We start from the raw sequence: 27,514 nt of genomic DNA on the forward strand, positions 1-27,514 counted from the left end.
AGTATGAAGGAAAGACACACAGACGGACGGTCTGATTACAATATGCCCTTCTTCGGGGGCATAAAAAACACTGATGGTGTAGTGGTAAAAAATACGCTTTTGCTTCTATTGGTTCAGAGTTTGAACCCCACGGCAGCCTCATTTATTCAATTTTATCCATTTTCTTCTATGATAATTATTTCAAACTATCCCAATATTACAGTATTGTTAGTCAATTTGTTTAATGAGACTTATTAAAAAATACCAAAATATGTGAGTACGTCGCTTTAACCCTTTCCACCTTAGAAGCAAAATGAGTTACTCGCAGTCTGTTCAGATTGTATGCAGTTTGCTGCTCATCAGTATCTTAGAGTTGGAAATGACGCATTTAAGTTAAATCTAGTAAGAAATGTCTTGAATTTAATTATATTATTTACGGGACTACAAATGGGTCAAAAGGTGTAACAGAGAGCTAAAGGGTTAATAATAAAGGTTTATTTTATGCTTTTGGATGGTTTATAGAGAAATATCATTGAATTAAAACTGATATTTCACTGTTTGAAACAGTGAAAAACAAGAGCACCGCCTTGCGGGTGCAGACCGCTCATCTATTTTCTTTTTAAAGGTGAAGGGACTCTCATTTTCAATCACAAAGGAGGGAGGGCTGGAGTGAAGAGCGGTGCATTGTGTGGGGGTGTGGACATTTATTACATTTTCTTCCAAAAATGCGAAAAAAAGGGAAAAAAAAATCGGTGGTGGGGGGGGGGGTGGGGGGGGGGGGGGGGTGGGGGGGGGATTCTTGGGTGCGATGGTTGGACGGTATTTCAAACATAAAATAATAAAATTATATTTGTGTTTTTTAACCGTTTCATAAAAAAAAATGGGGGGGGGGTGAGGTGGGGGGGGGGGGGGTATAGTGTGAGGGTGTGGTGGTAATTTGTGAGATGATCTTAAAAAAAAAAAAAAAAAAAAAAAATAGGGGGGGGGGGATTTGGGTGTGGGGGAGGGGGGGTGGGGGGGGGATTCTTGGGTGCGATGGTTGGACGGTATTTCAAACATAAAATAATCAAAATAAATAGTTTTGTTTTTAACCGTTTTAAAAAAAAATTGGGGAGGGTGGGGGTGGGGGGGGGTATAGTGTGAGGGTGTGGTGGTCATTTGTGAGATGATCTTAAAAAAAAAAAAAAAAAAAAAAAAAAAAAAAAAAAAATAGGGGGGGGGGGGGGGGGGTTGGCACGGGCGATGGTTTGGGTGGAGTCTATTGTGGTATGTCAGGTAAGAGTAGTTTTGTCAAAGTATCAATCAAATCTAATCATAAATAAAGAAGTTATGGCAATTTTAGAGAAATTTAATAATTTGACCTTGAGAGTCAAGGTCATTCAAAGGTCAAGGTAAAATTCAACTTGCCAGGTACAGTAACCTCATGATAGCATGAAAGTATTTGAAGTTTGAAAGCAATAGCCTTGATACTTAAGAAGTAAAGTGGATCGAAACACAAAATTTAACCATATATTCAAAGTTACTAAGTCAAAAAAGGGCCATAATTCCGTAAAAATGAAATCCAGAGTTATGCACCCTGTCCTTTTACTGTACCCTTATGATAGTTTGCGAGTGTTCCAAGTATGATAGCAATATCTATGATACTTTAGGGGTAAAGTGGACCAAAACACAAAACTTAACCAAACTTTCAATTTTCTAAGTATAAAGGGCCCATAATTCCGTCCAAATGCCAGTCAGAGTTACATAACTTTGCCTGCACAGTCCCCTTACGGTAGTTAGTAAATGTTGCAAGTATGAAAGCAATAGCTTTGATACTTAAGGAATAAAATGGACCTTAACACAAAACTTAACCAAAATTTTCAATTTTCTAAGTATAAAAAGGGCACATAATTCTGTCAAAATGCACGCCAGAGTTATCTAACTTTGCGTGCCCAGTCCCCTCATGATAGTAAGTAAGTGTACCAAGTTTGAATGCAATAGCATTGATACTTTCTGAAAAAAGTGGACCTAAACGCAAAACTTAACCAAAATTTTCAATTTTCTAAGTATAAAAAGGGCACATAATTCAGTCAAAATGCATGCCAGAGTTATCTAACTTTGCCTGCCCAGTCCCCTAATGATAGTAAGTAAGTGTACCAAGTTTGAATGCAATAGCATTGATACTTTCTGAGAAAAGTGGACCTAAACGCAAAACTTAACCGGACGCCGACGCCGACGCCGACGCAGACGCCGACGCCGACGCCGACGCCGACGCCAAGGTGATGACAATAGCTCATAATTTTTTTTCAAAAAATAGATGAGCTAATAACAGTAAAAATTATCGATAATTTTCATTGTTTGACTGGAACTATTTTTAGATATCTTCGGTTTCCCTATTGTGACCCCCCAATGTTACCTAGGGCAATTACTCTGCATTGAACATCCATGTAATAACAATGCCAGGCGCCAAAAGGGGAATAATGTTGTCCAGAATGGCAAAAATACAAAAAAAATCATTTGTAAGCATAAAATAAAAAGAAAATTTGTTGGATTTAGTGGAATATCGATTTTGATTCATGAGTGATCATAGAAAATGATATTTTAGCAAGTGGCGCATATATCCTCTATATACTCACCACTTTAATGAACCATCATGGCTGCTTGGAATCCGTTCAATTACTCTTCGAGTCTGAAACAAGCATTCAGAAACTGTAACCAGCGTTCTCCAGAAAATATGGCGCAGCCTATCTTTTCAAAGTAGCCGGCGACTAAGATATACAAGAAACCGTCGGAGAAGGGTTATGCTCCCCAAAGTTGTTTTTTTGTCAATATATTGCACTGTATATTCATATAAAAGAAAATGTCTTGAGGGGCATAACTTTGGACAAAATAATACGATGGATGGTTATCAACTTAAAAATATCAAAGCGCCATAATTCTCAAAATAAATCATCTAACCAGAACCCACAAATAACATGCGCATCTCCTCAAGGTAGTTAAGCTTCCCATAAAGCTTCATTGAATTCCAGTCAGTAGTTGGGGAGAAATAGCCCGGACAAGAATTGCACTATATGTACAGTTTATAGAAAATTTCAAAGGGCCATAACTCTGTGAAAAATCATCCGACCAGAACCAGCTGATAATATGCACATCTCCTCTTGGTAGTGAAGCTTCCCATAAAGTTTCATTGAATTGCGGTCATTAGTTGCTGAGAAATAGCCCAGACAAGAATTGCACTATATGTACAGTTAATAGAAAATTTCAAAGGGCCATAACTCTGTGAAAAATCATCCGACCAAAACCGGCTGATAATATGCACATCTCCTCTTGGTAGTGAAGCTTCCCAGAAAGTTTCATTTAATTCCAGTCAATAATTGCTGAGAAAAAGCCCGGACAAGAATTGCACTATATGTACAGTTAATGGAAAATTTCTAAGGGCCATAACTCTGTGAAAAATCATCCGACCAAAACCGGCTGATAATATGCACATCTCCTTTTGGTAGTGAAGCTTCCCATAAAGTTTCATTGAATTTCGGTCATTAGTTGCTGAGAAATAGCCTGGACAAGAATTGCACTATATGTACAGTTAATGGAAAAATTCAAAGGGCCATAACGCTTTGAAAAATCATCTGACCAGAACCCGCTGATAATATGCACATCTCCTCTTGGTAGTGAAGCTTCCCATAAAGTTTCATTGAATTCCAGTCATTAGTTGCTGAGAAATACCCCAGACGAAAATTGTGCACGGACGGACAGAGGCACACACACACGCACGGACAGACGAAGCGGCGACTATATGCTCCCCCCAAAGTAAATTTTGGGGAGCATAAAAACTGGTGTATTTGCGCCATTTCAATTGATATTTGGGGAAAAGTAGCTGGCATCTTGATTGTATGTAACCGGTGAAATCAACGTCTGCCGGTGCTTCCGGAGAACACTGAGTAACAGCTTATCAAAGTACAGTCTATCTTTTATTAAGAAACCATTCAGGGAGTAACCAAAAGTGGTCTCTTAATAAAATGGTCATTAAATAAAAAAGGCCATTCTGGAAAATGCTTAGTCTCAATTTTAATCTATATGAAGGATAATCTCTTTTGTCCACAGTGATTTCAACTTTTGTAATAAAATGAATAGAAGCACAATACATAAAACAATATTTTACTTAAAATGAGTTTTATTTCAAAATACACGAAAATCAGCAGTCGCTGGTGGCGTATATCAAAATATAGTGAAAAAGCTCGGAGGGATTTCAAAGTGGTCGCATAAGACAAAAGGTCGCATCCATAAGATTGACTGTAGTGATTACTTGAGCCTTGTTCTGGGTAAACTGAGCTTAATGATTGTTCGTTATTTATTTCCCCAGATAAGCCTGTGCAGTCTGTGTGGACTGCACAGGCTAATCTGGGACAGTCCTTTACGCACATGTTTGTAATATATTTCCCCAGATTAGCCTGTGCAGTCTGTGTGGACTGTATATACTAATCTGGGACAACCAGGGCTATCGATAACAAGCGTATTTGCATTATTACGCAAGTAAAATAACCGAAAACGTAATAAAATTCAAAACAAAGCGTACAAAAACGCAAATACAAATTTAATAACGTAATTCCTGTAAAAAAAACTTGCATCACGAAACGCAATTCTTACGAACACCAGACGTATTTTTTAGACTGGTTATTTTCCATACAAAAATGTACCGGTTTATATGCCATCCTATGAAGAAAAGAAGGCAGTCTTTCCAGCGGTTATAAATCTTTGGGGTATTATTGTAATTATTCATAGACCTGTCCGATTTCTACTATCATTTTCAATGTATTCAACTCTAAATGACCTGAAAACCGTGTGCATCGCTTTGAACAGCCATTACTTCATCAAGTGTGCAGCGATTTTCATGAACTCTTTCTTAATCAACGCAAAAATGAATGAACTTTGATCAGAAATTCAGTAATTGTTTGTTGTTATGTTCAGGTACCTTTTGAATTCCATTTGTATAAATAATATAGTAACCTTAGTTGATTTTTATTATATTATTTATGGCATTCCTTAAATTACCAAATTGAGTTAAACAAGAGGCCCATGAGGGCCTGAATCGCTCTACTGCTATAAACACTGTGCAAGTTTGGAAAGAATAAGATGGAAACTGTGTACTTAATCGCGCAAACAAGGAGAATTTTCTCAAATTCAAGGGAAGATTCTTGTGTACTTATTTCTCCGATACTGCTCATATTCAATAGGGTTCAAGTCCATAATGATATAAAGATACTGTGCAAATTTGGAAATAATTGGATGAAAACTGAGGAATTAATTGCGTAAACAAGAAACCGTCGGAGACGGGTGATGCTCCCCAAAGGTTTTTTTTGTCACAATATTGCACTATATATTCAGATAAAAGAAACGTCTTGAGAGCACAGTAGTTGGGAGGACAAGAATTTTTTTATAGAAAATAAATTTCAAAGGGCCATAACTCTGTGAAAAATCATCCGACCAGAACCCGCTGATAATATGCACATCTCCTCTTGGTAGTGAAGCTTCCCATAAAGTTTCATTGAATTCCGGTCATTAGTTGCTGAGAAATAACCCGGACAAAAAGTGGACTGACGGACAGACGAAGCGGCGACTGTATGCTCTCAAAAATAAATTTTGGGGGAGCATAACAAGCGGGATTAAAAAAATTTCCTCATTAACAAGGGGAAGTCATTCTGGACTTATTGCTTCGATATTGCTCTTTTAAAAAAGGGTTAGAGTCCTTATTGATACAAAGACACTGTGCAAGTTTGCCAAAAAGTGGATGAAAATTATGGACTTTATCACATAAAAAAACTGAATTTTCATTTTTGTTTGTGCGTGCGTTAGACTTTTTTTTTACGCGATAAAGTCCACAGTTTTCATCCAAATCTTTTCAAATTTGTTCAGTGACTTTTATTAATGAGGACTCGAACCCTATTGAAAATGGGTTACATCAGAGTAAAAACTCCAGAATTATCTCCCCTTGAATTTGAGAAAATTGTGAAATAAGGCTTGTTTACGCAATAAAGTCCACTGTTTTTATCCAATCATTTCCCAACTTGCACAGTGTCTTTATCTGAATGATGAGTCAAACCCTATTGAAAATGAGCAATTTCGGAGTTATAAGTCCAGAATTAACTCGATTTTACTAGGCTGTACCATTGATATAAATAGAAAACTTTGCAGTGTTGGTGCGGTGCCTTAATAAAAATCTATTGGTTTAAAAATATCTATATTTATTCAAGAAGCGTTAAAAATGCAGTACTTAATAAAATTACTAATCAATGTCTAGCCTAAAGCTGTAAGAAAGCAGTGTTTTTATTGGTTGACTGTATTTAAAAGCATGGCTCTGATTGGTTATCTCTGTTACGTCCGCGCAAAAGCAAGTAGGTCAATCCGTTTTGAGATAAAAATTTCGCACAAAGAACGACCTTGAAATGGCGTCTGCTCTTGCACGAACCTGACAGAGATAACCAATCATAATAATTGCGTCTGCTCTTTTGCACTTTTGCCATGTAAATAAAGCATATGAAACAAGAAGGAATATTGCTACTTGAATCTGTTTGTATTTAATATAATTGGTATATGTTATTTAAACTATTATGATGAAGTTATATTAATATTATTATTATTATTATTGTTACTATTGTTATTATTATTATTATTATATATGTGTGTTGTTTGTATTGAAAAGAGAGAGAAGGAGGAGAATAGCCAAATTTTTATAAGTATTGATGGTAAAAACACATACTATTACATGCGGTATCATCATTACTAGACCCTTTGTTCAGTATTTACTGCAATGGGTTGTTGGGAGTCTTTAAACTTTGTGATCTGTGTTTTAAATGTTTAAATCCAAATAGGATTATTTTTAGTATGATGCCTATAGAAAAGTAAGTGAATACACAGATGTGTAATATGTTTGAAAAACAAAAACAAAATAATAATATTTAAGGATTGTCCAGATCACAAATTGGTTTAACATTGCCGCTATATATTTACATACATAGTAAAGTACCAGAATTAGGTGTATATTTAAGGTTTAAACGAAATGTCATACAACAAGATCTAATCGATGGGAAAATATGCTTATCTACGAACATTAATTAGTAGGAATGCTAGAGCCTGATTTAATAGCTCTCAAATGTAAAGTGAATTTGCATGTAGACATGCAATTATATGGAAAACAAGAAAAGAAAGAGGGAATGTATAATAACGCATAGGGAGTATAACTCTCAAATATATATTAATGTTGCAATTGAGTATTGAGTTATTAAAAGTATAATGTGTATAAATTTATGTATGTGGCTCAATGTTAAACACTTGCAGACAGGAAATATAGCCGTAATGCTCCAACATAAGACCCTGTCTGTATGGAACTTAAAGAGGATTGGGCTATGGAGAAGAGAAGTCCCCCCAGAGTGGCGTTAAAACAATATTTAAAAGTGAGTTTAGTAAAAAAAACTTATATGTTAAGGGTAATGTCTTACGTGTCTCCAAACGGTCACCTTTATAGGGCCACATAAAAATAAAGGGTAAAACAATGTGCTTTACAGTTAAAAATGAGACAAAAACAGCTAAATTTGTACAAAAAGTACATTATTTACAATATGTACAGTACTATAATTATGCGTTTATATATTTAAAATACAAGTTGCCACCCTGGAGGGTTGAAAGAAGAAGAGATTTTGGAAGTGTAGGCCGGTGTGAGTGGGGGAAAAAGAGCTAGCAGGGGTGATGTCACTCAGTTGAACTAAGGGAGGTAATTGTGGGGATAGAGTCTACAATGGTTGTTTCCCCAGGACCAGAGGGAGTGTACGGTAAATGGAAAATTATTTGTATACAATTGAAGGAGAATTATAAAAAGGTATAATGTAAAATGGTAAAAAGACCAAATATTACCTAGATGCAGTAAAACAAACCCAAAAAGCTCTAATCCAACCAATATTATTTATATATTGGTGATAACAATGGAGGAAATAGTACTAAAGTACCTTGTATGGTATGTAAAATGGCAATTAAACAGAAAAACCGAGGCAATTTGCTATATAAAATAGCAATTTAACATAAAAACAAGGAAATTTGCTATATAGAATAGCAATTTTAACATGAATTAGTGTAATACAGAGTAAAAAGTTTGCTATGGTGTAGGAATAGCAGTATTGAGAAAAAATTAAGGCAATTTGCTATATAAGATAGCAGTTTTACACAAAAATAAGGAAATTTGCTACACAAAATAGCAGCTATAACAAGATTTAATGTACTACAAGGTACAAAATTTGCTATGATCGAAAATTAGCAGTATCAACAAAGTCGCCAATAATACTGATAAATGTAAATGGTGGACTAACGTCATACTCTCATAAAAAATGAATTAAAATAAAGAAGACCAGGTCAATGCAATTGGCCTGATTTAGAAAGGGCGGGGTAGAACAATAAACCCATTAAAAACTAAAATAAAAGTTGTGTAAAGGAGACACAAATCCAACACAATTACTAGATTACATCAGTTTTGTGCAAAGATTACACAGTTTAAAGGAAAAACAGTCACAAGACTGTATAATTGGGTGGGTGTTGGCTGCTCTCCCTCCCCAAATGACCTAGATTTTGTCAGTTATCTGACAATCCAGAAGATATTTGGCGAGGGCAGAGAAGACCGGGCCCCTAGCTGCTCCCTGGGGTCTAGCACGTTGGAAAGGTTTAAAACTAGTCCATGGGAGTGCAATGCAGCTTCGAGGTGGTCCCTCTGCGTCATATGGTTAGGACAGTGCAGCAGCATGTGGGGCGCAGTGAGGGGTTCCTGGCACCTAGGACATGCGGGGTCTATACCGAGGACATACTTTCCCGCGCCACCGGATAATAGGCTGGTTCCCATCCTCAGGCGCGTGATGGCTCTGTCAAGCACAATGCTTGCTGAGTATCTGTCAGGCGGCCTGAGGGTTTTCGCGGGTCTGGTAAAAGTATGTAGACGGGAAGACAAATTGTCGGTCTGGCTATTCCACTCACCCATTACAAATTTCTTTGTCAGGGAGTAGATCTCAGTAGGTGCCAGGGGTTCCCCAGCATCTACTGCCCCCCTCAAGAGGCCCTCCTTGGCCCCCCTGTCGGCATGCTCATTCCCACTGATGCTGACATGTGCTGGACACCATACTAATGTGACCTTTAAAGATTTATCTTGGCACTGTTGATGAAGTTCCAAAATGCTAGCTAAAATATCAGGCCTAGATCTGCTATTTCTGTTTTTATAGACTCAAGAGATGACATCGAGTCTGATAAGAAAAGTAGCCAGTACCAGGGCTCGAACAAGTGACCCCCGGAGTCCTGGAGTTAGTCTGAAGTAAAAACGCATTAGCCCTCTCGGCTATTCCGCCGAGTATATGGTTTTAGCCTTATTTCCTTCTGTGATTTTATCATAAAATCCCCAAATAGGATCTCTAGGTTTCATGTTTTTGCAGATTACAAAAGAATTACAATAACAGTCATTAAACTTTAAAGTCATTTTTGATGAGGGATCATTGAAGAAATACTTTCGTTATATTGAAACACAATTAACAGGAATCTGCCACTTACTGTAACAATCAAAGAATGTTTTCACAGTTTATGGGAGGGCCCTAATTGGCACTTATCTGTGTATCTTGTATGGCCCCTAATAAACAGTTAGAGGGCCTTTGTCTGGCCCTAATAGGTCCAATGTTTATCTAAGTGGCCCAGTGTTATTGCTTGTTGTACAAACTGATTACCGGAATAAACCCCCTTTGGAAGAAACTCCCTTTCCTAAAAACGGCATACCGTAAGAAACCCCCTTTCACATTTTGCATACATGGAAGAAACACCCTTCCAAAGCAAAACAAACCCCCTTCGAGTTTTCAGACAGGCGGAATAAGCCCCCTTCCTAAGTGTTAAGTCTTTCCCGCAGAGATAGTAAAATCCCAACTCGAACGATTAATTCCCCAAAACATCCGTTTCAACCCGAATCTATTACTGCATACTTGCTACTTTTCAAGTTTATATTCATTACTCGATAATCCCGTTTATAACATTTTTAAAGCACTTTCTGGTAAATATTTACGATAAAAGCTCTCAATAATTTCTTGAACACAAACCTTGCCATTTTTCTTTTGTATCAAATAAATTTCGGCATAAGTGAATATTTATAGATTTGATGAAATATTGCCTCCGAACATTCGCCAATCCCCTCACGTGTTGTGTGCTTGTTACAACACTCAATACACCCACGCTTTCTATGATGCTTAATTTTCGCGCCCTTTTAATTGAGCGAAAGAGTCAACACAAAATAAATTTACACTGCAAGAATACTGTGTGAACTGTCATAAATGATGACACAAAACTGTGTCAATAATTTAAAACACTAAATTGGGGCATGAGTCTTAATGCAACATGAGATCAACTAAATTATTTGAATGAGAACAAAAAGATATATTACATGTATAATCAATCATGTCTCTACCCATTTCCCTTTTCCTTCATAAATACCATTTTGTAACATATCATATTTTTAGAAAAAATAATGTAAGCGAGTTTATAAAATGTAAATCATATAAAACACAGATACCAAGTTATACCCATTATTGTCCAAAAAGAATTTCATTTATGAAAAAATAAGAAAGTTATTATTAAGATTCCAAACTTTCCACATAATGTAGTTGGTTAAAATGTAACAAATAGTTTCTAATTATTAATAATTGATGGATATGTTTTTATAGAGACTAATAATTATATAAGTTATATAATTGTGATATATCTTTATTACCCAGTAAAGCCCATCCAAACCATCCAAAACAAACACAAAATGAATTGCACTTTTTTTGCAGAAAAAAAAGTAATTATTAATATGCATCCACATGAAGTAGAAGTTAACAGTGTAAATAATAGAATACAATTGCTAAAATTAATAGTTATTTTCTGTTATGTACTTAATCATTATTATCATTAAGCAAGTTGTGCTGTTGTATAATTGTGTAATATCTTTTATACCTAAGTAATGCCCATCCAAACAGACAAAGAAAATGAATTTCCATTTTCATAAAAATGAGAAGGAATTATGAATATGTTTTCACATGAATTAGAAGTTGACAATGTAACTAACAGTTAAAAGTTGTTAATAGATCTGTTCTTTAAAGGGATCTTTTCACGCTTTGGTAAATTGACAAAATTGAAAAAAGTTGTTTCAGATTCGCAAATTTTCGTTTTAGTTATGATATTTGTGAGGAAACCGTAATATTGAACATTTACCATGGTCTTATATAGCCATTATATGCATCTTTTGACGATTTTAAAACCTAAAAATTATAAAGCGTTGCAACGCGAAACGATTGAATAATTTGGAGAGTTCTGTTTTTGTCGTTAAATTTTGTGAAACTACGAAGATTGCTTATATAACGTATAAAATACGTCAAGGAAGTATACTCGGCGGAATAGCTCAGTAGGCTAGAGCGTTTTTACTTCAGGATTCTGGCAGGACTCCAGGGGTCACAAGTTCGAAACCTGGTCCGGGCAATGTTTTTTTCCTTTATTTAATTTTATTCTTGATTTTTTACTGGAGCTTTTACGATCCAATGCTTACATTTATCGATATAAAGCATTTAATTAATAAGTTGAAAAATGCCAAAATCTGTGAAAAGGCCCCTTTAAATATGTACAAACTCATTATTATCGTATAAGTTATACAATATTGCAATATCTTTATTACCCAGTATTGCCCACTATTGCCCAGTAAAACACGGGTATTCCCAGTATTACCCGCCCGGGCTGGTCAATACTATAAAACCCGGGTAATGCCAAACCTGTCATAATCCCAATAATAATGTTTATATTTTTGTTTTTCACAACCAAACTTGGAGAAAAACAAAGTTTCATCAGTGAATTCAGTGTATTTTTCAATATTCTATCTTAATATCCGCAGTATTTTGATAAATAATTAATATTAATGGGGATTTCGATAATTATGGGGATTCGGTATTTCTACACACCACTCATTGCCAGTGGGGATCAAAGTGGGACCTTTTGATACAAGTAGCTAGACAGACACAATATGCAATATTCTAGCACAACCTTTTTTATTAAGTATAATCATTGAAGATTCTGTTATAGTTACATATTTATAACAGTTACAATATGTGTTACTCATTTTATTGCTTCTGTCCCCTTTGTAAAACCTGGTGTATCTGCATGTGCATCCAACTAACTCAGAAACTGTCCCTTAATTACAATAACTGCATTGCCTTTTAAACTCCAACACAAAAAGGTATTGACAAATTAAATGTAGCGGTATTGGCCCCATATTTGTCTGTGTTTACTGATCATCAAAATACACTTGATGCAGAAAAAAAAGACTGAACGAAATTTTATTTTCTGCATTTTTCCTGCATGCATTCATGTTTGTGTATTAACAGTTTACTTCTCATTTTGATAAATGCACTTCATCAGAAAATAAGTGACCATAAGTGCATTTAATTTACCGGTATTTAAATGCACTTTTAAAAAAGGGTACAAACAAGTGTATTGAATGTACATTAAATAACATTGTCATATACATACCAATGCCTATTAATGAGCAGTAGTCCTTATATGGTTTACTTATGGTAGAAACAATGCATTTTGTATTGCTATTATTTCATAATAAAGCTATTGTAATGTTAAATTAAAAACACTATGTGAAGATGGAATATAACATCTTTTCAACAATGTATAATGTGCTGTTTTACCTTTAATGTTTATTTATTAAACCAAATTATAAGTAAAATAGACAATGCATATTCAAAATCATTTCATGCTCTGAATGTATTTTTGAAAAATGCTGTGTATACTTTTTGTTTTTAATAGTAGCACTTTTGTTATGTTTTTTTTATTAACAGTGATGTTGTTTTATCATTTTCATTGTATTTTTAAACTTTGTTCATGCACACATCAACATGGTTTCAATTTTTTTAGGATTTAAAAAAAAATCAAATTAAACACCCAGTCTTGAAGTGATATCAATTGAAATGATACAATTATATATGCAAGCAGGGATGGAAATTAGTGGTTGCCCGTGAGCCCAGTGCCAGTACATTTTGGCCTGGGCAACTCTAAATCGAAAGTTAGTAGTCCGGCTGGGCAACTTGCTTTTTAAGCTTGAAACAATTCAGTGCATTTTACTCGTACAAATATGAGGTTGATTTACATAGACAGATTACGTCTAATTATTTGGACTAACGGCATTTAAACATTTAATGAAATTGGCGACTGTGAGTTAATAATTAGTTTAATAAAATTCATTTATCAAAGCCAATAAAATGATTTAACTCAGACTTATATTACGACATAATACACATAAAGTTTGTTAATTAAACAATGTTGTTGTTTACTTATCTTTTATTTTATTTAAAGAAATTCTTATATACACACGACCCTACATGTACATCGTACTGGGCTCGTTAGTCTTTACCTGGGCAACCAAAATACTAAAGATAGTTGCCCGTGTGGGCAACCAATTTTAAAACGTTAGTTTCCATCCCTGGCAAGTGTCTATTTTTCTGATGTATATTTTTTAAATAATAACAGGTAAAACTGCATGTAATGCAGTGTTCAAAAACACAGTTTATTCCCAATTTGATGTCTTATTCCAACTTCACATAACAGTGTGTTCCTAGAATAATTAAGAAATAAGTAAGTGCTTCTTCTGTGTATTCCAATATTGCATCCAATTTAATCATTAAAAGTTTATTACATGTTGTAAAAAGTTTGTGAAGTAATAAACTGAAGTGACATTATTCAAGAAGCTTCTTCTGTTAAAGATTCATTAACACAACATCCATTAAAAACAGTATCAACAACTTTATTAACAACAACAGTAAATATTTGTAGTGTTAACAACAATCACACATTTAAATATTATTTAAATATATTTTTTTTAATAAACATTCTGACTTCATATGTGAAGGATTATTTTAATATCTGTTGAAAATGTAAGATGTAAAATTACATATATTTTTTACATTTAAGTGTAAATAACAAAAACACACATTTTTCTATTCTTCAAGAGTTTCTGCTGTTTTCAACATGCATGTCATATAACGTATTTAGTATTATGGGTATGAATGTCCCATCCACTGCTCCCAGGACTTGTAGCAGAATCCAACCTTCATGCTTGTTCATTGTTGTACATGGACTGGGACTGGAAACCTATGTAAAGAATGACTATCGTGCGTTTAAAATTACCAGTACTTGATTATAAAGCATTTATATACGTTTGATTAATTGTGTTTAAATTTTCATTTATTAACTGTGTTCAAGTTTTCATCATCTATTGATTTTTATTTGACATATTATGATATCAAAGAAAAAAACAAAACAAATGTGGGAATAAAAAAAAGTGAAAAGTAAATAAATTATAATTATACGATCCCTGTAAAATGAAAAATAATTGTAACTTTAATTATATGACCCAGTATCTATAAAAGATTGTAAGACATGATTTATTTAAACAAATAACATTTTTTCTACAACAATTTAAAATCATGATTGAGTAATTGATTATAGAAAGAAAGACATTTACCAATCATATGTTTGTTGATTGAATGCATGAAGGCATGTCAAATACGTAAGACAGATGATCTGCTGATTCCATGAAGATCTGCCAGCTTGGAATAGACGTTTCCTTTGGCCAAGAGTCTTTAACTGATGTCAGTGATGAGTACCTGAAGTAAATAATACCGGTATTAAAAAGACATCTAAGGTTTGAAAACAAAACAAAAGATGTGTTTGTCAGAAACACAATGCCTCTACTGTGCCGCTTTGATTTTTTTTTCTTATATCATGATTATCATCACTTTAGTGTTTTGTGGTTGTAGGTTTGATACATATAACAGTTGCCTAACCGGGCACATTTTACATCATTTAGCAATACATGTATCATTATAACAGAAGGATGACCTTTACCTTTAGCTTTCACCGATCAAAATGTGCAGGTCCATGAGATACACATGCATGCCAAATATGAAGTTGCTATGATCAATATTGCAAAAGTTATGACCAATTTTCGAAACCTAAACGCAAGTGTGACAGAATTTCAGAAGGACAGACAGACGGACGGACGGACTGGCAGTGAGATCACTATATGCCACCCTACCGAGGGCATAAAAATACTTTAATATGTTACGGTAGTGTATGTGTGTTTAAGAACAAGATATTCTGATAACTCAGTTGTTATATCATGATTATCATCACTTTAGTGTTTTGTGGTTGTAGGTTTGATACATATAACAGTTGCCTAACCGGGAACATTTTACATCATTTAGCAATACATGTATCATTATAACAGAATATTAAAAAAAACATAAGACAAAGAAAAGGAATAGATTGTTACGAGTTGAATAGCGTTGATAACAAACCTTAACCAATAAAAAAACAATGCACCATAGGGTATTTATCCGAACAAAAAAATATCCGAAATCACATGCAATGGAGATAAAAGCTTACAGCCAAATTAATAATTTATTGCAGAAGTGATAAGAGCGGCAGAAAGCGCATATAATTAAACTGTTGTTAAACAATATAATTGAATCACACACATACTTAACACATAGGGTTTGACGTAAATTGCAATTTATTTTTGATCCGTATCAAAATATAAACAAAGGGCAGTAACTGACTTATTGATCCCAACGTAAAATATTTTCCAGAAAGTAATCAAGGAATAAAAAACAACAATTTTACTTCCTCTGTTATGTCGTCGATAAAAAACATGGAGACAAAAGCTTCTCACTCGGCGTCTACGCACAGCATACGCGGCGTCCATTTTTGTTTTGACGTCATTACGACTGCTACTTATGTCTCGTAAACTTACGAGTGAATTCTACGATATCGTAAATTACGAAAGTTTATTGAAACGCAAAATGGTAAGTTGCGATAATCGCAACTGGTTTACGAGTCGTAACATACTTACGAGAGCTTATTGAAACGGTCCCCTGGACAACACTTTACGCACATGCATTAGACCCAGTTTTCCCAGAACACAGTTGATTATAACAAATCCCAACGACTTGTTTAGACGATTTTATAACTGTGTTGGTGTCATATTCCAAATGTAAACGTACATTTTTTTCTAAATCCTAAATTTCACAATTGATTCTTTGATTTTTTTAATGTTAAGAAATTGAGATGAAAAGTCTACATATAAAGAGTTTTGATGTTGAAGTATCCAAACATGATATGTTTATGTTTGGAATTTACTAATTAATGCAAGTTTTTTCACCACTAGTTCAATATTTAAATACACTATAAATCGAAAATGGCATGCTCTGTTATAGCGGGGAATCCAAAATAAAGTGAGTGGGTCTTGGTTCCTGATTTTCCTCAAACCTTCCATTTCTATCTCTATTTTATTTATTTCTAGTTTACCTTGAGGTCTGGAACACAAATTTATACCATTGCTGCTATGTGAAGTAATATTTTACCTTGAGGTTTAGAACACAAATTGTTACTATAACTGCTATGGGAACAGATATTTTACACTGAGGTTTAGAACACAAATTGTTACCATTGCTGCAATAAGACAGATATTTTACCTTGCGGCTTAGAACAAACATTGTTACAATTGCTGCTGTGTAAACAGATATTTTACCTTGAGGTTTAGAACACAAATTGATACCATTGCTGATATGTAAACAGATATTTTACCTTGAGGTTTAGAACACAAATTGATACCATTGCTGCTGTGTGGACAGATGTTTTACCTTGAGGTTTAGAACGCAAAGTGTTACCATTGTGAACAGATATGTTACCTTGAGGTTTAGAACACAAATTGTTACCATTGTGAACAGATAGTTTACCTTGAGGTTTAGAACACAAATTGTTACCATTGTGAACAGATAGTTTACCTTGAGGTTTAGAACACAAATTGTTACCATTGTGAACATATATTTTACCTTGAGGTTTAGAACACAAAGGCCGTTGCTGTGTTGAAGTAAGAGATGATTGTTCTGGCGCACAATCTGTACGTCCCACACCCACTGCAATATGGAAAGACAATCATTATAGGGTTTAACCCATTCCCTCACAAGAAGCAAATGAAAATGGCTTTTGCAACCAGCATAAAACCAGAACAGCCTGCGAGTAACTCACAATCTGTTCAGGTTTTATGCTGTTTGTTGCTCATCAGTATCTAAGGGTTGGCAATGGAGCCTTTATAATTTGAATCTCGTAAGAAAGGTCTTTAATTAAATTTAACTTTCTAAGGGACTACAGATGCATCAAAATACATATCTAAGTGGTATAAAAGGGTTAAGTGTCTGACTATGATATTTTTTAGATATTTCAACATTTATATGTTTTAAAACTGTAAATATTACTACGGTGAGTAATATTTACACTGGATTTCTTAAAGAAAACTTTATCTGAAATTTTCCCTTGTGTACAACTTTAATTAAAATTTCCGAAATAATTAAACTTTGAGAATATAATCCATAAGGTCATTTTATAATCAATATAAAATCCAAAGAATTTCTTAGTTGAACACTTGTAATAGAGGCTGTAGAGCATAGTGTTTTCACACAGTTGTAGACCCTTAGAAAGTTATATTTAGTTTAAGACCTGTCTTGCTAGATTCAATTTTTAAAGGCTCTATCTCTAAACCTTAGTTACTGATGAGCAGCAAACAGCATAAAACCTGAACAGACTGCTAGTTACTCTCAGGCTGTTCTGGTGTTATGTTGTTTGCACATAGCCATTTTTACTGTGCTTCTAAGAGGGAAAGGGTTAAGGCTTTAAGCATAGTATTTTCATTTGACTTCAAACATATGCAAAAATATATTAAATTGCAAAGGATTGTGTTCTTTTCTTTCCTGATTTTCTTTTTTTTCCTGATTGTCAGAATGGTGGAATAAGAAAGAAGACCATCACTACAATTTTGCTATCTACCTTTTCCTTTCATCTAAAGTGTGTGTGTGTGTGTGGGGGGGGTTATATGGATAAAGTTTAAAATGCAATAATTAGAAACTGTATATGAAACAAAAATATCAATAATTTCCCTGTTTTAAGCATTGAGTATTTTGGTAATTACGAAAAATAATTTGTTAATTAAGAAATAATCCACGGGTAACCGTTGGTTATTGCGGTAATAACCAACAGTATGGAGTTCCAATGCGTAGGAATTAAACCACGAGGGCATAGCCCGAGTGGTTTGATAACAAGCATCGGAACAACAAACCGTTGGTTATTACCGCAATAATCAACGGTTACCCGTGGATTATTTCGATTCGAACACGTTTTCATTAATAAGTTATCCGCGATTTAAAGGTTATAAATGAGAATTATATTAACCGAACGTCCTCCATTTTTCCGCGAAAACGTGACGTCACCACAACAATTACAATCAAATGACGTCGTCTTCAGTCATAAAGTGTGCGCGGACAATCAAAGTGACGTCACTTTAAACAACCGTTGGTATATCGGGGTAATAACCAACAGTAGTTTTTCTTCTTTGTATATAGAAAACAAGTCACGTGCCGTGGTAGAATCATATTCACAATAAATTTTGTTCTAAAACAAGGAGTTTTTAAATGGGTGATAATATTATTTGCACTTGGTGACAATTAAAGCTTACATCATTTCTTGTCAGTTCTGCATAGAATTTTCGTCCCGGTACGATGAATGCTGCATGCTAAAACAGAAAGAATGGTTACTGTAATTTACCACGTATTACCAGCAGTTTTTATACCTCAACTTTTCATTTTGAAAATTTACGCATGTTATACATCGATACAACCCTGTTTTGACATCCAATTTGCAAAAAAATCATTTTGCTATAAAAAATATCCATAATATCCCAATAACTACACCGTATACTGCTCTTAATTACAATATACGAATATTATAGTATACAAACATTTCATATTACCCCATATATTGATTCTACGTAATAATCATTATGATACACCTTTATAAAAACACACTAAAAACTACTTCAGATTTGAACCCGGTTTTATGAGAGACTTTTAAGACTAATTATAAGCCTCGTTCTGGGAAAATTGTCTTAAAGCATGTGAGTAAAGTGTCATCCCAGATTAGCATGTGCAGTCAACACAGGATTACCAGGAGCGACACTTTCTGTTTCTACTGTTTTTTATTCACTTTATGACCATCTTTCCAAGAGCCTCACTCAACTATTACTTTGTTCCTCTAAGATTTATTTAACATGCACTGAGTCTAGAGGTGATATTTACAAAACAGTTTTTTTCCACCATTCTGAGAATAGGGCCAGGTCCCTTTTGATTGAGAGAAATTGTGGCATTTCGACTAAAATTGGAAAATTAGTGTAAGTTTAAACCTATTTATTTTCGCGAGATAGCATAGAAAGCCTTAGGCTTATTTGAAACACCTTCAAGTCCATTTCCTGGAACTAGAACTTTACTTGGTGTCTATGGGGGAAATCTAAAAAACGCTCCCACAGTGGGGATCGAACCCATGACCTCCCGGTCGCAAGGCGGACACCATATTCACAAAGGCACGGCGAAATGTTAGCACTACTCACAGCAAAAATAGCCATTATGCCTACTTAAATCTCAAAAGTGGCTACTTAATTATCAAAATAGCTTATAATACGTGTGTCAATTATTATAAAATATGGCCGATTTTGACACTTTCTGAGCTAACTTGCTAAATAACAAGCATTTTGGCTACTAAGTCAGATTTCTTAGCGCCAACCTATCCTGCTAGTACTTACCTCTGCACCCTGAACTTTCCACTCATCAACGAAGCCGATGCCACCAGCGTAGACTTCATCTTCCTCTTTGTTGTACACCAGGCTGTATAAGCAGAAACCAACAGATATTCTTACCCTACATTTTTTTTCTTTCAAAATTGGGTTCGGTATTTCGCCCCATTTCCAATGGGAAAAAGTATATAGTTTTCACAAATGGGACCTAAAACCTTCCAATTGAAGGTTTCCACAAAAAATAATGATTTTTTTTTAAGATCTCGGCATTTTGTTTGTCTCCCATCCAGCTATATAAATTCAACCTTATTAAATATAATACTAAAAGAAAAAATACTTTTATTCTTCATGTTCAAGAAATTTTTAGGTTAACAACTAAACAAATTTCCCAATTTTTGTTAAAACGTCGCGAATTTAACCAATCTATTGGGAATCGGCCCCATTCCCAAAATGGTAACAAAAACACACTGTCCTATGTTTCATATGAGTGGTGCTAATGGGAAACTGAGCTAACTGCATGCGTGAAAAGTGTCATTCCAGATAAGCCTGTGCAGTCCACACAGGCTAATAAGGGACAAAACTCTACATACATGCATTGAGCCTGGTTTTTCCAAAGCTAAACCTTTATGTTTCAGAGACTTACAACTTTTTCTTTTTATTCCAGTTTAAATAAATAATGGGATGTTTCAGTGCCTACATGTTGAGATGGTCAAGATGGGGAAATAACAATGTTTAATATCACATTAATACTCAAAATCAAAGAATATGTCAAAAGTATTTTGGAAAATAAAGTTTACCCATTAACAAATCAGTGTTCCTTATAGCAATTGGCAAAATTTCAACGATAGATGTGGTATGGTAACATAGATTTAATGAGATACAAAATGCTCGCTTTTAATTTTTTGTGGCACAATATATATTAAATGCTTATTTCCCGCAACAATATATTTTTATACGACACACAAACGCTCACTTGGTAAATGAATATGTGTTGACTATTATTGTCCCGCCAAAAAAAGAAGAGCATTTTGTATCTTGTTAAATCTATGTTTTCAGACAACATTTAGCGTTGAAATGTTGGCTATTGCTTTAAAGTACATTGATTTTGTGTTAACTATATTTTTCGAAATATTGTACCAAATATTCATTGATTTTGAGGGTTTATTGGTTTTTTAACCTTTACCACTTAATTTTAAAACCTTCATTTCCTTCGTAGATGAGCAGCAAACAGCATAAAACTGGAACAGACAGTAAGTTATTCACAGGCTGTTCTGGTTTTATGCTGGTTGCATTAGCAATTTTCACCTCTACTTCTGAGCGGGAAAGGGTTACTAGGTCACAGACATAATTATGGTATATTTGAGGGTTGACAAGTGCTCTACATTTGTGAAATATTTTACAACATACAAAGAAAATCTTCTCAATAAGCAATGTGCTTCATTGTAAATAAGAGATAATTTATTCACTGTTTCATCAGCATTGTTTCACTCTGTTAATGTTAACCTGTTAATGTCATATGAAGTTAATTAGCAGTTGAGAGCTTTTTTGGCTTATTTAATAGCTGTTATTTGATCATATTCCTTATGGCAAAGCAATATCCTTTTTTCCCATATCCAGTCCCAAAATTCCTAGATGACGGTTTGACTTTTAGATATTTGATTGTTAATTGAGCTGATAAGTATAGAAATAAAGACTTCAGAGGTTGTTCATTTATTTCATAAATTTATTATTTAGATTTTCTGTTTGATGGAAGATTTATCAACAATTATTCAAATGTTAAAAATCAAGTAATAATTCTTTTTCCGAATGAAAGTTAAACTGAAGCTAAATTTGACAAATTTCACGGGTTCAGTTCATATACCCAAAAAGTGAAAAAGCAAAACAGTGTGGTATTTTTAATTATTAACTGCTGCTTCTATATGAGCCTGGCTCTGGGAAAAAAGGACTAAATGTATGTGCGTAGTGTCATCCCAGATTAGCCTGTGCAACCTAAAATTGGATTTTCATTCAAAAGAGTTCCTTAAATGAAAAGTTCAATAAAAGAGGAAGTGACATCCCCGATAAGCCTGTGCGGACTACACTTGCATTCAGCTGCCTTTTCCAGAGCGTGGCGTATATATATGTGTCTTGTTCTGGTAAAACTGGGCTAATTCGTATGCGTAAAATGTCGTCCCAGATTAGCCTGTGCAGTCTGCACAGGCTAATCAGGGACGACACTTTCCGCTTTAATGGTATTTTTAGTTTCAAGGAAGTCTCTCCTTACCGAAAATCAAGTTTAGGTGGAAAGTGTCGTCCTTGATTAGCCTGTACAGACTTTCCAAGCTAATCTGGGACGACACTTTATGCACATGCATTAAACCTGCTTTTCATAGCGCATGGCTCATGAATATATATATATATGAACACAGTTCTTACCACAGGGTCGTCGCCAGTGTTGGTATGTTCTCTAACTCCTTAAAGCCTCCGTTAAAGTCCGTGAACAATCTCAGGACCAGATCGGCGCCGTACGTCAAGTACACGCGGTGCTTTGACACGTACGTCATGGCAGTGAGAACATGATCAGTCTCGAAACTGCAATGGAATCATCTTTGCATTATAGATATGGCAAGTTTTTTTCCACCATTTTGGTAATGGGCCAGATCCCTTTGGATTGAGAAAAATCACTGTGTTTTGAATAAAATAGGGAGATTTGTGTTGTTGTTTTGCTAGTAAATACTTAAAAATCGGCCCCATTCTCAAAATGGTACATCCAGTATATAATCCTTGTACTTGGATTTGTGGGATATACAGTAATAAAATAAAAATTAAAAGACAATAAGTCTTGCTCTGGGAATAAAGGGCTTAATGCATGTGTGTAGTATCATCCCAGATTAGCCTGTGCAGATGTGTGTAGTACCATCCCAGATTAGCCTGTGCAGATGTGTGTAGTACCATCCCAGATTAGCCTGTGCAGATGTGTGTAGTGCCATCCCAGATTAGCCTGTGCAGATGTGTGTAGTGCCATCCCAGATTAGCCTGTGCAGATGTGTGTAGTACCATCCCAGATTAGCCTGTGCAGATGTGTGTAGTATCATCCCAGATTAGCCTGTGCAGATGTGTGTAGTGCCATCCCAGATTAGCCTGTGCAGATGTGTGTAGTACCATCCCAGATTAGCCTGTGCAGATGTGTGTAGTGCCATCCCAGATTAGCCTGTGCAGATGTGTGTAGTATCATCCCAGATTAGCCTGTGCAGATGTGTGTAGCATCATCCCAGATTAGCCTGTGCAGATGTGTGTAGTACCATCCCAGATTAGCCTGTGCAGATGTGTGTAGTACCATCCCAGATTAGCCTGTGAAGTTGTGTGTAGTACCATCTCAGATTAGCCTGTGCAGATGTGTAGTACCATCCCAGATTAGCCTGTGCAGATGTGTGTAGTATCATCCCAGATTAGCCTGTGCAGATGTGTGTAGTATCATCCCAGATTAGCCTGTGCATATGTGTGTAGTATCATCCCAGATTAGCCTGTGCAGATGTGTGTAGTATCATCTCAGATTAGCCTGTGCAGATGTGTGTATTATCATCCCAGATTAGCCTGTGCAGATGTGTGTAGTACCATCCCAGATTAGCCTGTGCAGATGTGTGTAGTACCATCCCAGATTAGCCTGTGCAGTCCACTAAGTCTTGCTCTGGGAAAAAGGGCTTAATGCATGTGTGTAGTATCATCCCAGATTAGCCTGTGCAGTCCACTAAGTCTTGCTCTGGGAAAAAAGGGCTTAATGCATGTGTGTAGTGCCATCCCAGATTAGCCTGTGCAGATGTGTGTAGTACCATCCCAGATTAGCCTGTGCAGATGTGTGTAGTATCATCTCAGATTAGCCTGTGCAGATGTGTGTATTATCATCCCAGATTAGCCTGTGCAGATGTGTGTAGTACCATCCCAGATTAGCCTGTGCAGATGTGTGTAGTACCATCCCAGATTAGCCTGTGCAGTCCACTAAGTCTTGCTCTGGGAAAAAGGGCTTAATGCATGTGTGTAGTATCATCCCAGATTAGCCTGTGCAGTCCACTAAGTCTTGCTCTGGGAAAAAAGGGCTTAATGCATGTGTGTAGTGCCATCCCAGATTAGCCTGTGCAGATGTGTGTAGTACCATCCCAGATTAGCCTGTGCAGATGTGTGTAGTACCATCCCAGATTAGCCTGTGCAGATGTGTGCAGTACCATCCCCGATTAGCCTGTGCAGATGTGTGCAGTATCATCCCAGATTAGCCTGTGCAGATGTGTGCAGTATCATCCCAGATTAGCCTGTGCAGTCCACAGATGCTTATCAGGGAAGACACTAACTTTTCACTTGTATGATCTTTTCCTTTTAAACGACAATCCGTTCAAATCAAAGAGTCTTCCCTAATGAGCCTATGCATACTGCATTAAGTCACATTTTCCTGGAACGAGTCTCAAGTACTTTAACCCTCTTCCCCTCAGAAGCAAAATGAAAATTGCTATGTGCAAACAGCATAAAACCAGAACAGCCTGCCAGTTACTCGCAGTATGTTCAGGTTTAATGCTGTTTGCTGCTCACTAGTAACTAAGGATTAGAAATGAAGCCTTTAAAACTTTAATCTAGTAAGAAGGGTCCTTTATTAAATTTAACTTTCTGAGAGACTGCAAACATGGTAAAATATGTATCTAAGTGGTAAAGGGTTTAATTGTGTATACAAACTTGGAAGCTGTGCAGACCTCCGACTTCTCCTTGGATTCAAGCAGCCAAACTTTCACACCCTGGGTGGCCCCTTTTGTATAATGGCACGTAAACACCTGTCGGCAATGTATTGTCATATAAACATTAAAATACAAAATAATTTTCTCAAATTTTAATAACCCTTTTCTCCAAATGAAGCAAAGTGAAAATGGCTTTTGCAACTCGCCTATGAGTAACTCGCAGTCTGTTCAGGTTTTATGCTTTTGCTGCTCATCAGTATCTTACGGCTGGAAATGAAGCCTTAAAAAAATTGAATTTAGTAAGAAAGGTATTTAATTAAAATTAACGTCTTAAGGGACTAGAAATGCGGGACAGTATGTATCTAAGTGGTAAAGAGTTAAATTAATACAAAGTTGTTTCCATAAAAAATATTGCATATAGACATTTTATAAATTGTAAAAGTTTGGACTAATGAAAATATAAATATAAGATAATTTGTTGAAACTAAATATAAGATAATTTGCTCTTAAAATATTGCAAATACTTGTTATTAAATAGAAAACTAATTTGGACAAATGAAAAATTTAATTAAAGATACTTTGCTTGAAAAACATTGCATGTAACTGTCATAAAATTGTAAAAGTTTGGACAAGTGTAATTGTTTATATATAATAAGCTAAAAATTGTTATAAAATTGTTACAGTTTGGACAAGTTCATACCTAAAATGTATATAAGATAATTTGCTAAAAAAGTATTGCTCATAAATGTAACACAATTGTTTAAGTTTGGCCAAATGAAAACAACAGCTTTCGATAATTGACTATGTAAGATATTTCTCATATTAGTTTTAAACCAGATTACAAAAATACTGATGCAATTAAAAAATTTCATTACATCAAAATGCTGTAAAGCAACTGTCTAATTTTACACAGGAGTTAATTCTTTCCAACTCAGAGGAAGGTTAAGTATTTCACATAAACATTCCCGGAATGGCCTTGGGGCTCCATCATGGTGTAATGGGGCCAGGGGCTGTATTCCAGTAGCTCCTTAAGTTAACAAATAACTTTAGTTGAAATATTGCGCAATAATTTTTCTTATCTCTGCCATTTTTTCTTAAAACATTAGATTTCACTTAAGTTAAATTCTGGTAGCTTCATAAACTTAATAAATTTCTTTAATCTGTGTATTTTTTCTCATATACTTAAAATTCAGTTACCTTCCTTTAACTTTTAAAGGAATTTCTTAAAAAGAAATACTAAGCGTCTCTTGTTTTGTTTTTACATTTCAAATTTAACTTAAGAATTTTCTTAACTGAATTAAAAACTTAAGAAGCTACTGGAATATGGCCCCTGGCCCCATTACCCCATGATGGAGAATGTACTCTGAGAATGTTACATATATTGCTCTCAAAGTAAAAGGGGCATAGTGCATGTGCGTAAAATGATGTCCCAGATTAGCCTGTGCAGTCAGCACAGGCTAACCAGGGAAAAGACTTTCCATATTGACTTGATTTTTGTTGAGAAGAGACATCCATTAATTTGAATATTTGATAAAAAAGCAGAAAGTGTTGTCCCTGATTAGCCTGTGCAGGTTGCACAGGCTTATCTGGGACGACACTTTATGCACATGCATTAAGCCCCATTTTCCAAGATTGTGGCTCATATATTCATATAAATTGTATAAATACCTGACACAGTTTACTGCATGTGATCTCTGAGCATCTTATTGCACATGGATGACGGAGAGTGTGTAATAACTGCAACAAACATGAAGAATTGTGATTCATTTTTATGACTCTATATTTACCATGTAAACAGCTGGTTTTATAGACAAAAACTTGCTGTAACAAACATGCATACATTTTTAACCAATATTCTTTCTATGCGAACATAGTAGAACTTTGGAGGAAAAATGGATGGTATGTTTTCTTACCGCATTATATATCACACAGGGAAACAGATACAGAAATTTGAACATACCTGCGGGCCAACTTCAAGAGTTATGCTCTCGTCTTCCATACTGCCCGTGTTCAGTTTGTTGGAAATCTCTTCTAGCATAGAGCTCCAGCCCTTTAGCTTGTCCCAACGTGCAACTGTTGAAATAATAAAAATCCTGATTTAAAGGAAAAAAAGATCAGAGATGAAAAAAAAATGAAACAAGGGACAAAATTGTCACAAAACCAGGTTTTCATTGTGAAAAAAAAAATCTGAAAAAGGGAGAAAACTCAAACTGAACTTTTGAAATGAACAAACAAAAATAACCCCCTTTGTAAGTTTGTTTTTAAAAAAAATCTATTTTTAGTCGTGGCGACCTTGACATTGGAGATATTGACATGATTCTTTCGTGCGACACACCGTCCCATGATGTTGAACAAATGTGCCAAATGATTTAAAAATCTCACAATGAATGACATAGTTATGGCCAGGACAAGCTCATTTATGGCCATTTTTGACCTTTGAACTCAAAGTGTGACCTTGACCTTGGAGATATCGACGTAATTATTTCGCTCGACACACCGTCCAATGATGGTGAACAAATGTGCCAAATGATTTTAAAATCTGACAATGAACGACATAGTTATGGCCCGGACATGCTCAGGGGGTTTTTTTACTAAGAAAGTGACGCCGATATTCGGCGTCTTCCCCTACCAGAATTTTTCCCCTAAAAATACCATTTCCCCTCCAAAAATATAATTTTTCACTAAAATATAATATTTTACCCTGAAAGAAATGTTTTTTTCTTTGAGAAAGTCGACACTTATCCAATTTGTACCATGTACAACGATCTCGCTCTCTCTCTCTCTCTCCCGACGAACACTCAAATCTGGGAATCCCAGTGATTCTATATATAGCTCTTAAATTACGTCACGGAAACCGGGCAACTAATCGTATTTATCATGTGACTATTTTACTGGATTCCGGTCTTGCGCGAGAAGGGTGTTTCGTCAATTATTTACCGGAAACCAGTCGAATTTTCATCCGGGTTATGTGAAAGCCAAGATATAAACGTTAAAACAGAAAAAAGTCTCACAATTGGCGTTCATACACGAACAAAATAAAACGTTCGGACTCGGAAAATATTAATTGCGTTGACGCATTTTTTAAAAATGAATCATCAAAAACCGTTGAAACCCAGCAGGATTCGGAGGTACATGTAAT

At 35.2% G+C, this 27,514-nt stretch overlaps 2 protein-coding genes across 3 annotated transcripts in view; one reads left to right on the plus strand and one right to left on the minus strand.

Annotated features, from left to right (window-relative positions):
* The window catches only part of LOC127849021 (uncharacterized), a 330,113-nt gene that overhangs the window by 235,816 nt on the left and 66,783 nt on the right, over positions 1 to 27,514 (plus strand). The window lies entirely within an intron of this gene.
* Positions 1 to 27,514, minus strand: part of LOC127847190 (uncharacterized) — a 233,394-nt gene that overhangs the window by 202,505 nt on the left and 3,375 nt on the right. For both annotated transcript variants that reach the window (XM_052378912.1, XM_052378913.1), the window contains exons 3-10: positions 26,336 to 26,448; positions 26,044 to 26,112; positions 24,377 to 24,471; positions 22,094 to 22,249; positions 19,688 to 19,769; positions 18,569 to 18,625; positions 16,893 to 16,976; positions 2,595 to 2,647 (exon numbers count right to left, since the gene is read on the minus strand). In XM_052378912.1, coding sequence (XP_052234872.1) covers positions 2,595 to 2,647; positions 16,893 to 16,976; positions 18,569 to 18,625; positions 19,688 to 19,769; positions 22,094 to 22,249; positions 24,377 to 24,471; positions 26,044 to 26,112; positions 26,336 to 26,448 — 709 coding nt within the window. The remainder of the gene's footprint in view (positions 1 to 2,594; positions 2,648 to 16,892; positions 16,977 to 18,568; positions 18,626 to 19,687; positions 19,770 to 22,093; positions 22,250 to 24,376; positions 24,472 to 26,043; positions 26,113 to 26,335; positions 26,449 to 27,514) is intronic.

This window comes from Dreissena polymorpha, chromosome 10, assembly GCF_020536995.1.
Source record: "Dreissena polymorpha isolate Duluth1 chromosome 10, UMN_Dpol_1.0, whole genome shotgun sequence".
In the NCBI taxonomy this organism is placed as follows: Eukaryota; Metazoa; Mollusca; class Bivalvia; order Myida; family Dreissenidae; genus Dreissena; species Dreissena polymorpha.